Source organism: Cebus imitator, unplaced genomic scaffold, assembly GCF_001604975.1.
Source record: "Cebus imitator isolate Cc_AM_T3 unplaced genomic scaffold, Cebus_imitator-1.0 Scaffold169, whole genome shotgun sequence".
Taxonomy (NCBI): Eukaryota; Metazoa; Chordata; class Mammalia; order Primates; family Cebidae; genus Cebus; species Cebus imitator.
In genome coordinates this window covers 2,128,178-2,139,515 of record NW_016107484.1, presented here as the reverse complement: position 1 = coordinate 2,139,515, position 11,338 = coordinate 2,128,178, and the positions used below count along the sequence as shown (strand labels likewise).

The following is an 11,338-nucleotide window of genomic DNA, read 5'->3' as shown; positions in this document are numbered from 1 at the left end:
AAAAAAAAAAAAATAAAAATAAAAATAAAAATAAAAAAAAATAAAAAGAATGGAAAGGCCTTTCTGCTTTGTACCTGGCTTAGTAGTGTGTAAACTATCCTGCTTTTGACTCCCATATGGAAAATGTTGCTAAATGTGTCTGATTCACCCTTCTCTTAGATACTGGTCTTCAGGAGTTTCATTGTAGTGTCTAGGTTTGTCTTCCAAGCTGCTGACACCTCTTTGGCTAATTTTGATGGTTTTGAGCTTATGAGCAGGGAGTGACAGTCTGTCACAACCACTACTTGGTCCAAAGCAATTACAAGATACCATTAATTACAAGAGGCATTTTTTTTTTTTTTTTTTTTTTTTTTGAGACGCAGTCTCACACTGTTGCCCAGGCTGTAGCTCAGTGGCGCGATCTTGGCTCACTACAGTCTCCGCCTACTGGGTTCAAGCAATTCTCCTACCTCAGCCTCCCAAGTAGCTGGGACTACAGGTGTGCGCCACCATGCCCAGCTGATTTTTTTTGTATTTTTAGTAGAGGCGGGGTTTCACCGTGTTGGCCATGATGGCCTTGTTCTCCTGACTTCGTGATCTGCCTGCCTCGGCCTCCCAAAGTGCTGGTATTATAGGCGTGAGCCACCACGCCCAGCCACAAGAGGCATTTTTACTTCAGAGATGTTAACATGACAAGAGCATGATAAAAGTGGTGAAAAGTGGTACTATCTATTCCCATGAGCTTTGAATAGAATAATTCTAACCACTCCCCCAGGCCACCAGGCTGTGGCCATAGTGGAATACTGCTACTTGTCACAGGCTTTAAGACTTTAAAAGGCTTCTTTCGGTTGTTGGCATGTAAGGAATGAATTCTACAGCAGAATTATGGGAATTGTGCTTCCTTTTTTTTTTTTTTTTTTTTGAGACAGTCTCATTCTGTTTTCAAAGCTGGAGTGCGAGTGCAGTGGTGAGATCTCGGCTCACTGCAACCTCCACCTCTCAGGTTCAAGCAATTCTTCTGCCTCAGCCCCCTGAGTAGCTGAGGTTACAGGCATGTGCCAACATGCCTGGCTTATTTTTGTATTTTTAGTAGAGCTGTAGAGATGGGGTTTCACCATATTGGCCAGGCTGGTGTCGAACTCCTGACCTCAAATGATCCACCCGCCTTGGCCTCCCAAAGTGCTGGGATTACAGGTGTGAGTTGCTGCAGTATACTTTAAAGGTTTAGATTTAACAAATTAATGCCTTGGATGCACACATTCGCAAGCTAGTTATAAGATTTTCAGAATATATGTTCATGGTGCTCTGAGCCTATATAGGGTCTAGAAATGAGACATAAATTTAAAGCTACATAATTAATGTGTTCTTTCAGAGTTTTCAATGTATCTATTGTTGAATGTATAATCTCATTTGTGGCAGTGTTCACAGTTTAAATTTGAGGCCCAAGGTTAATTGGTTCTCCTCTCACACCCTATAATATGTCCCACCTTGAAATAATTTAAGCCCGAAGTTTTAATGTTTAGAGCCTAGACCTCTGTGCAACATTTTTAGTGTAGTGAAGCCCTGATTTCAATTTTTAGAAATTAGGGTCGTATCTTCTGTTTTTTTTTTTGTTTTGTTTTTTTTTTGAGACGGAGTTTCGCTCTTGTTACCCAGGCTGGAGTGCAATGGCGCGATCTCGGCTCACCGCAACCTCTGCCTCCTGGGTTCAGGCAATTCTCCTGCCTCAGCCTCCTGAGTAGCTGGGATTACAGGCACGTGCCACCATGCCCAGCTAATTTTTTGTAGTTTTAGTAGAGATGGGGTTTCACCATGTTGACCAGGATGGTCTCGATCTCTTGACCTCATGATCCACCCGCCTTGGCCTCCCAAAGTGCTGGGATTACAGGCGTGAGCCACCGCGCCCGGCCTTGTTGTTGTTTTTTTTGAGACAGTCTTGCCCTGTTGCCCAGGCTGGAGTGAAGGAGTACAGTGGTATGATCCCGGCTTACTACAACCTCCGCCTCCTGGATTCAAGTGATCTTCCCACTTCAGCCTGACTGAATTTTTATATTTTTTAGTAGAGATGGGGTTTCACCATGTTAGCATGCTGGTCTTGAACTCCTGACCTTAGATGATCCGCCTGCCTCAGCCTCTCAAAGTGCTGGGATTATAGGCGCGCACCATCGTGCCCAGCTTAGGATCATGTCTTCTTATTCTACTAATGAATAAAGGGACTTATTTCCAGTTGGTCTTTGCCAAAAGGCCGAGAAGCGACAGGGGGGACTTATTTTCATTGGGTCACTTTGTGACACCTAGTTTTGGTTGGCCAACTTTAAACAAACATGATTATAACTAATAGATAAGGAACCCTGCCTCTTGGTGCTTTTTTTTTTCAGTCATATGAAATTAGTTTGACCAGAAGTTTTCTCCTCCTTCTGTCATTCATTATGAAGCATTTCTTATGTCAAAACTTGGTTCTTGGCTAGGCATGGTGGCTCATGCCTGTACCCAGCACTTTGAGAAGCTGAGGTGGGAGGATTGCTTGAGCTCAGGAGTTGGAGACCACCTTGAGCAACATGGCAAGACCCCATCTCTACCAAAAAATAGAAAAATTAGCTGGGCATGGTGGTGCATTCCTGTAGTCCCAGCAACTTGGGAGGCAGAGGCAGGAAGATCACCTTAGCCTGGGAGGTTGAGGCTGCAAAGAGCCATGATTATACCACTGCACTCCCGCCTGGGCAACAGGGTGAGACCCTGTCTCAAAGAAACCCACAAAACTTGGTTCTTATTTTCAGTGAGAGAACTACTAAGAATTTCATTATTTGGAAGTATTCATAGGCTGCTAAATAATTAATGTTCACATTATCCCCTTAGTGTCCATTGTTAGGAGATCCAAACATCTTTCCATTCTGAGGTAGACTCATCATACTAGGCAGTGACTTCCAACTTTGTATTATAAATCTGACAGTCTACATTTTCAATTTGCTTAAAGTCTTTCAAAAATCTTTTTATGGTGCTTATTTTGATATCACTAATTTGTTTCATTATTGATAACACCATTTAATTTTGTTTCGTATCTTTAAGTCTAATACTAGTAATGAGATGAAGCTACCGTCACTGAAGGATATTTATTATAAAAAACAAAGGGAAAACAAGCAGTTACCTGAGAGGAATCTCACTTCTGCTTCCAACCCAAATCATCCACCAGAGGTAAAGTTGTCCACATTCTGCCGAGTGAACGTGAATGATGCGTCCTGACTCTTTTACCTCAAGCTTCATTTTCCCTAGGAGATTTAAAGCCTACTCATCTGAAAACAAGCAAAGTAAAACCGAGTTCTGAGGGTGAGACTTCCCTTTGTCTTGTTTCTAGGTCCTGACTCTAGATCCTACATTACACATGAAGCCAAAGCAGCAGATTTCAGGGATTCAACTCCACAGCCTTCCGAATGCCCTGGATGACAGAATATCCTTTTCTCCGGACTCTGTTCTAGAGCCTAGCATGTCTAGTCCCTCTGACATAGACTCATTTTCACAAGCAAGTAATGTCACTTCTCAGTTACCTGAATTCCCAAAATATCCTTCACACACAAAAGCTTCTCCTGTGGACTCTTGGAAAAATCAGACATTCCAAAATGAAAGTAGGACCAGTTCCACGTTTCCGTCAGTATATACCATTGCTAGTAATGATATCTCGGTCAACACTGTAGATGAAGAAAACACTGTCATGGTCGCTTCGGCCTCAGTCAGTCAGTCCCAGCTTCCAGGTACAGCCAACAGTGTCCCAGAATGCATTTCACTGACTTCCTTGGAAGATCCTGTGATATTGTCTAAGTATGTATTTCACTGAATTGCTTGTAATGTTAATAGATTTTCTATGATGTCTGATTGAAAATGATCTTTATTGAACTTCAGTATTGCCTAAAATCTTAGAGATTTAGCATTTATAAGATAGAGCATATAAAAACTCTTTCACTCGATTGTCAACTTCTTGTGTATTAATCTATATATTTGGTGGCATGGAAAGAAAATATGCTATATATTTGCCCACAAGAATCATTGTGTTCTTCGTTTCTTTTGTGGGATGGAGATGGAGGATAGCTTTCATAACATGTATTTTTTATTCTCACTGGATAAGGATTAGGCAAAACCTGAAGGAAAAGCATGCTCGACACATAGCAGATCTTCGAGCTTATTATGAATCAGAAATAAATAGTTTGAAGCAGAAGCTGGAGGCAAAAGAAATCTCTGCAGATGAAGATTGGAAAATAACCAATCAAATTCTTGTAGACAGGTAAAATTTATAATTTAGCTGTGAAGTTTTCTCTACCTTGGATTTATTATTTTCACAGAAGTATATTGTGATAAAACACTTTGAAAACATATACTTTGGATTTGAAATTTTAATAGTCACGTTTGCCTAAATATTTGAAGCTATGAACCCACCTCTTTTATTTTTTTAAACACAATCTCATTCTTGTCACCCAGGCTGGAGTGCAATGGCTTGATCTCAGCTCACCACAACCTCCGCCTCCCAGGTTCAAGTGATTCTCCTGCCCCAGCCTCCTGAGTAGCTGGGATTACAGGCATGCACCGCCACACCTGGCTAATTTTTTTGTATTTGTAGTAGAAACGGGGTTTCTTCATGTTGGTCATGCTGGTCTCACTCCTGACCTCAGGTGACCTGCCCTCCTCGGCCTCCCATAGTGCTGGGATTACTGGCATGAGCCACTGCACCCGGCTGAACCCACCTCTTCTAATACACTAATAACTGACAGGGAGCCATCTGTTTCACATGGCAAAACACTGAAACAGTTTAGCGAATTTTGTATGTGAAGAGTAATGCCATTGATGGGAGGAGAAGTACTATGGACTTCCTAATATTTATGACTTATGTCCTATGGCAGTTCTCAACCTTTTTAAAAGGCCCATTAAAGTACTATAGTTCCCATTCCAAAAAAAAATCCGCAAAGAAATATAGGGGAGAATGGTCTTATATTCAGGATAGCTTCACACCTATTTTAGAATCACTTAGAAAATTTGATGCTTTCACTGGTATTAGGAATAGAGTCCTTGCAATGTACTTTATAATTAAACAGGACTTAGGCATCGTGGCTCACATCTGTAACCCAGCACTTTGGGAGGCTGAGGCATGTGGTCTGTTGAGCTCAGGAGTTCAAGACCAGCCTGGGAAACATGGTGAAACCCTGTCTCTACAAAAAAATTGAAACATTAGCTGGAGTAGTGGTGTGTATCTGTGGTCTCAGCTACTACTTGGGTGGCTGAGGTGAGAGGATTGCTTGAGCTTAGAAGGTCAAGGCTGTGGTGAATTGAGGTTGTGCCATTGCAGTCCAGCCTGGATGACAGAGCAACACTCTGTCTCCAAATAAATAGGACTTAAATAGATTGAAAATTGATGAAGGTCTACCTGATAGCAAGGAGTTCTCTAAGGAGTAAAGACAAAGGTCACTTCAAAGAGCCAAGGAGGGAACTAAAATCTTCCATCTGGTTAAGGGTTTAACTTTCAAAGTTATGGGAAAACTAACTTTTGTACTAAGTAGTTTTGGTTGCTGTGGTAGTTAACATGGCTATCTTATTCCTGAATGTTTCTACAGCTTTCATTTTGGATTTGGTGGTGTGGGGGTACAATGGTAGGGAAAAGTAATTTGAAAAAGAGCCAAACAAGAAAAGATACAGGTTTAGGTTTTTTCGGACAAAAACAGTGGATGGCAGGTTATGGGAAGTTGGATTTTTTTTGTTTTTGTTAAGAAGGCAAAGATGAGGCTGGGTGTGGTGCCTCATGCCTGCAATGCCAGCACTTTGGAAGGCCAAGGCAGGCAGATCACTTGAGGTCAGGAGTTCCAGACCAGCCTGGATAACATGGTGAAACTCAGTCTCTACTACATATACAAAAAGTAGCCAGATGTGTTAGTGCACACTGAAAATCCCACCTACTCGGGAGGCTGAGACTAGAGAATTGTTTGAACCTGGGAGGCGGAGTTTACAGTGAGCTGATATTGCAACACTGCCCTCCAGCCTGGGCGACAGAGTGAGACTCAAGTCTCAAAAACTAAAAGGGAAAAATAACTGCAGTTACTTCCCATAGGAAAACAAGTATGAAAGAAGCCCACCAGTGAACTTTTGAAGATTAAAGACAGAGTGCTAAGGAAAGCACCTAGAATAAATTAGAGCCAGCTAAAACATTTTTGGTTGAGTGAGGTGGCTCAAGCCTGTAATCCCAGCACTTTGGGAGGCTGAGGTGGATCACAGATCACCTGAGGTCGGGAGTTCGAGACCAGCCTAACCAATATGGAGGAACTCTGTCTCTACTAAAAATACAAAATTGGCTGGGTGTGGTAGGGCATTCCTGTAATCCCAGCATTCAGGAGGCTGAGGCAGAAGAATCACTTGAACCTGGGAGGCTGAGGTTACCATGAGCTGAGATAGCGCCATAGCACTCCAGCCTTGGCAACAAGCAAAACTCTGTCTCAAAAAACAAACCAAAAAAACCATTTTTATGATTAGAAGATGTTTGAGCATGTAGAGCAATGAGCAAATGTAGGTGGAGCAAATTGGAAGCTAGGGGTTTTAAAAAAGTAAATGGCTGTGTTACAGCAGTTAGTAACAGTGGCAGGTGTGGTTTCTGGAGTAAATGTAATCACTGTGCAAATGAATAGCAATACATTATTTTCTCCTACTTCCCAAAAAAGATTTGATCTGGCTTATAGTAAAAAAAAAAAAAAAAAAAAAAGCTATGTTACAGAGGACAGTAGAAACAAAATAAATTGCAGTCATTTAGAACTGGAGAAATGATTCCCCCAAGATACAAACCATTATTAGCAATGCATATACACTGGTTTTTTCAAACTTAAAATTGCAAATTTGAGAATCGCCCTGGTGTTACAAATGGGGCCATTAGCCATTAGCCAGCTGTGATATCAGTTATTATGTCATGGATTTGGAACTTGGGACAGTGATCTCTGTCACATTAGAATCTGTAGTACTGAAAAAAGTCAAATACAATTTACACACTTACACTTGACTATTTGACTTTTCTCAAGAATGGTCTTACATAATTCAGGTTTTTGTGCTAAAAATAAAAATAAATAAATAAAGAATAGTCTTATGGCTGGTCCGATGGTAGTGGGTTATCAGAACTTATTAACATTAGTGTCTCTAAAGTTGGTATACAACCCCCCACTGCTAAATTTAACTTGTTTTTTTTTAAAAAAAAAAAAAGAATAGTCTTATCACTGTTTCATGTCTGAGATGCATTAATGCACAGCAGTTAGGAGCATGAACGCAGAGTGCCCAGCTTATGCTCCCAGTGTGACTGCTTACAACCTGTGTGACTTTCAGTGAGGAACTGAACTGTCTTGTTTTCTCCATTCTAAAATGTGATCAATGATGATCTTTTTTGGGGGGGTGGGGTGGGGGAGGGAGGGAGGCGGCAGGTCTCCCTCCTCTCCCCTCCCGTCAATCTTAATTCACAGAATTGTGAGGATAAGTGGAACATGCTTAACAAAGACCTGGTGTATACAGTCAGTGCTAAATAAATACAGCTTTTATTTATTTATTTATTTATTTATTTATTTTTTTTGAGACAGAGTTTCGCTGGTTACCCAGGCTGGAGTGCAGTGGTGCGATCTCGGCTCACCGCAGTCTCTGCCTCCTGGGTTCAGGCAATTCTCCTGCCTCAGCCTCCTGAGTAGCTGGGATTACAGGCATGCGCCACCATGCCCAGCTGATTTTTTGTATTTTTAGTAGAGACGGGGTTTCACCATTTTGACCAGGATGGTCTCGATCTCTTGACCTTGTGATCCACCCGCCTCGGCCTCCCAAAGTGCTGGGATTACAGGCTTGAGCCACCGCGCCCGGCAAATACAGCTTTTATTCTTCACAGTATGTTAAACACCGAGTCAAAATGGTCATTGAATTCTTCTATGTATTTTATTATTTTGAGGGTCTGTAATAATTCACTTTACAAAGGAAGTTAATTATAAGAATAGTTATATTCATGCTAAGTTTGAAATAGTACAGAAGTACGTAATATGAAAAGTAAATTGGATTACTTGAGCATAGAAGTTTAAGACTAGCCTGGACGATAAAGTGAGATCCCATCTCTACAAAAAAATCAAATTAGCTGTATGTGGTGGTGCATACTCAGGAGGATGAGGCAGGAGAATTGCAGAAGGTTGAGGCTGCAGTGAACCATGATTGATTGCACCACTGCACTCCAGCCTGGAATGAGATTGCACCACTGCACTCCAGCCTCTTATATGGAATGAGATCCTGTCTCCAAAAAAAAAAAAGTAAATCTCCTTTCCCATTCTCTAGTCCCAAATCCCAAATTTAATTTTTTGTATTTTCCCAGAAGTCATAATACATATATATATAGATAGATTTTTTTCATAACTAAGATCAAGCTACTTTATGCACATGTCTTTTTTTATATCTTTAAAAAAATTAATTTTAGGCTAGGCATGTTAGCTCACGCCTATAATCCCAGCAAGGCTGAGGTGGGAGGATCACTTGAGACCAGGCTGTACAATGTAGGGAGACACTATCTCTACAAAAAAAAAAAACACAAAAAAAACGAATTTCACACTGTTACTCAAGCTGGAGTGCAGTGGCATGATCTTGGCTCATGGAAACCCCATCTTCCCACGTTCAAGCCACCCTCTCACTTCAGCCTCCTGAGCAGCTGGAACTACAGGCACATGCCATCACGTATTTGCAGTAGAGATGGGGTTTCACCATGTTGGCCAGGCTGATCTTGAACTCCTGGCCTCAAGAGATCTGCCTACCTCAGCCTCCCAAAGTGTTGGTATTACAGGCGTGAGCCACTGTGCCTGGCCAATTTTGGCGTTTTCTTTACATACTATACTATCAGATTCATTGGGTTATATTCTACTAAAATGGCATCCTGAGACTTAGCTAACGCTGGAGAATTTGTCTTATGTTACATATCAGAGAATTGGTTAGATTTATGTAATACTTTAAGGGTAATAATTTTATCTTCTAATTGAAACTAAATTTATGGTTTTTAGATGTGGCCAGTTAGATAGTGCTCTGCATGAAGCTACTAGTCGCGTAAGAACACTTGAAAATAAGAATAACTTACTGGAAATTGAAGTGGTAAGTATATATTTTTTTTTTTTGGTGGGAGTTCTGGTGAGACAAATGAAGTATTTCACAATAACATCGATTATGTGTTTGTCTTTTTAAGAAAGGCTTATGAAGTTTATGTTTTTAGTGCTGTTGGCTTCATATAGTACTATAAACTTTATCTTTTTAAAACGTACCTTTTGGCCAGGTGTGATGGGTAATCCTGGCACTGTGGGAGGCTGGGGTGGGAAGATTGCTTGAGTCCAGGAGTTCGAGACCAGCCTGGGCAACAAAGGGAGACCCCTGTCTCTACAAATTAGCTGGGCATGGTGGTGCACACCTGTGGTCCCAGCAACTTGGGAAGCCGAGGGAGGTGGATGACCTGAGCCCAGGAAGTTGAGGCCGCATGACCATGATTGCGCCATGGCACTGCAGCCTATGCAACAGAGCACAATCCTGTCTCAAAAAAATTTTTTTAATTGAGATAGAATTTGCATACCATAAAACTTACCCTTTAAAGGGTACAATTCCATGAATTTTAGTATATTTAGAGTTGGGCAGCCACCACCACAATCAATTTCAGGACATTTTCCTCAGTCAAAAAACAAAAACAAAAAACAAAAAAACCTCACATCCCTTGGCGTCACCCCCACACATTCTGTCCTCCCACGCCCTGGCAACCACACCTCAGTTTTCTTTCTCTAGGCATTTGCCTTTTCTGAACATTGATATAAATGCAGTCCTAGACTGTATGGCCTTTTGTGTCTGGCTTTTTCACTTAGTACAATATTTTCAGGGTTCATCCATGTTGTAATATTATCAGTCTTCATTCCTTTTTATGGCAGAATATATTTCATTCTGTGAATAATAACCCATTTTTGTTAATATTCATCAGGTAATGTTTAGATTATTTATACACTTTCTGGCTATTTAAATTATTTTGCTATGAACGTTTGTCAACAAGATTTTATGTGACACATACATTTTTAGTTTTCTTGAGTATATAACTAAAAGTGCATAAGCTTTTTATGCTAAAATTACTTTTCTCCCCATGCGTTACCAAGTTTTATTTTTTTTACACTTTTTTTCTTTCTGAACAAAGACCTTTATTATGTCTTTCTCAATCTTTTGGTGTAAGACAGTCTTTTTAAGTGTAAAAAATTTCTCAAAGTCTGTGTTTGCAAGTTTTATTTTAATATCTATTAGAAGATAAAATGCATGATAACTATCATAGAGTAGCATGTATATGTATGTGATATATGCAACTTTATAAACAAAATTTTGGTGGAAAATGTCTCTTTTGGAGGTTTTTTGTTGAAATGGAGTCTCGCTCTTGTCCAGGCTGGAGTGTAATGGCGCAATCTTGGCTCACTGCACTCTCTGCCTTCTGGCTTCAATCGATTCTCCTGCCTCAGTCTCCCAAATAGCTGGGATTACAGGAGCCCTCCCCCCAAGCCTGGCTAATTTATTTATTTATTTATATTTATTTATTTATTTTTTATGACTGAGTCTCCGTAGAGACTGCCAAAAATTGCCAATGCCAACTATATTTCAAGTCGTCATGGTGGGGTATTGGGAAAAGTTTTCAATTAGCAATAATCGCGCCTCGGCTAAACCTCATTGGCTACGAAACTGCCACTGCGCAAAGCTTAATTTTTGTATTTTTCGTAGAGACGGGATTTCACTGTGTTGGCCAGTCTAGTCTTGAACTCCTGACCTCAGGTGATCCATCTGCTTTGGCATCCCAAAGTGCTGGGATTACAGGCACCTGGCCTATTTTGTTTTATATGTTTTTATCTTTACTTTTTTTCTTTTTTTTTTTTTTCCGAGACAGGGTTAACTGTCGCCCAGGCTAGAGTACTATGGAGCCGTCATGGCTTACTGTGGTCTTGAGCTCTCGGGCTCAAGTGATCCTCCCACCTCACCCTCCTGAGTAGTTGGGACTACAGGCACACACCACCACAGCAGGCTGATTTTTAAAAGTTTTGGTGAGACAGGGACTCCCTATGTCGCCGAGGCTGGCCTCAAACTCCTGGACTCCAGCAATCCTCTCAACGTGCTGGCATTTTCACTGTGAGCCACAGTGCCTGGCCTGTTTGCTTTTTTAGTTCTTTGTCTTCTCCTAAGCTTCATGACATTAGGGACTATTTATTTGTTTATCTTACATTTCTGGCACCGTAGTGCCTGGCACCTAGTGGGTATTGCAGAAATGATTGTTGAATAAATATTAACATATCAGATGGGTTTTTTTTTTTTTTTTTTTTTTTTTTTT

At 40.8% G+C, this 11,338-nt stretch overlaps 1 protein-coding gene and 1 non-coding gene across 2 annotated transcripts in view; one reads left to right on the top strand and one right to left on the bottom strand.

Annotated features, from left to right (window-relative positions):
* MPHOSPH9 (M-phase phosphoprotein 9) overlaps positions 1 to 11,338 on the top strand; it is a gene marked incomplete at its 5' end in the record, with an annotated part of 61,209 nt that overhangs the window by 13,026 nt on the left and 36,845 nt on the right. The window contains 4 exons of the mRNA XM_017544244.2: positions 3,046 to 3,171; positions 3,332 to 3,792; positions 4,097 to 4,252; positions 9,009 to 9,096. Coding sequence (XP_017399733.2) covers positions 3,046 to 3,171; positions 3,332 to 3,792; positions 4,097 to 4,252; positions 9,009 to 9,096 — 831 coding nt within the window. The remainder of the gene's footprint in view (positions 1 to 3,045; positions 3,172 to 3,331; positions 3,793 to 4,096; positions 4,253 to 9,008; positions 9,097 to 11,338) is intronic.
* LOC119473599 lies at positions 10,576 to 10,716 on the bottom strand. The gene has a single exon (XR_005202806.1). It is a non-coding gene; the product is annotated as a U4 spliceosomal RNA (small nuclear RNA).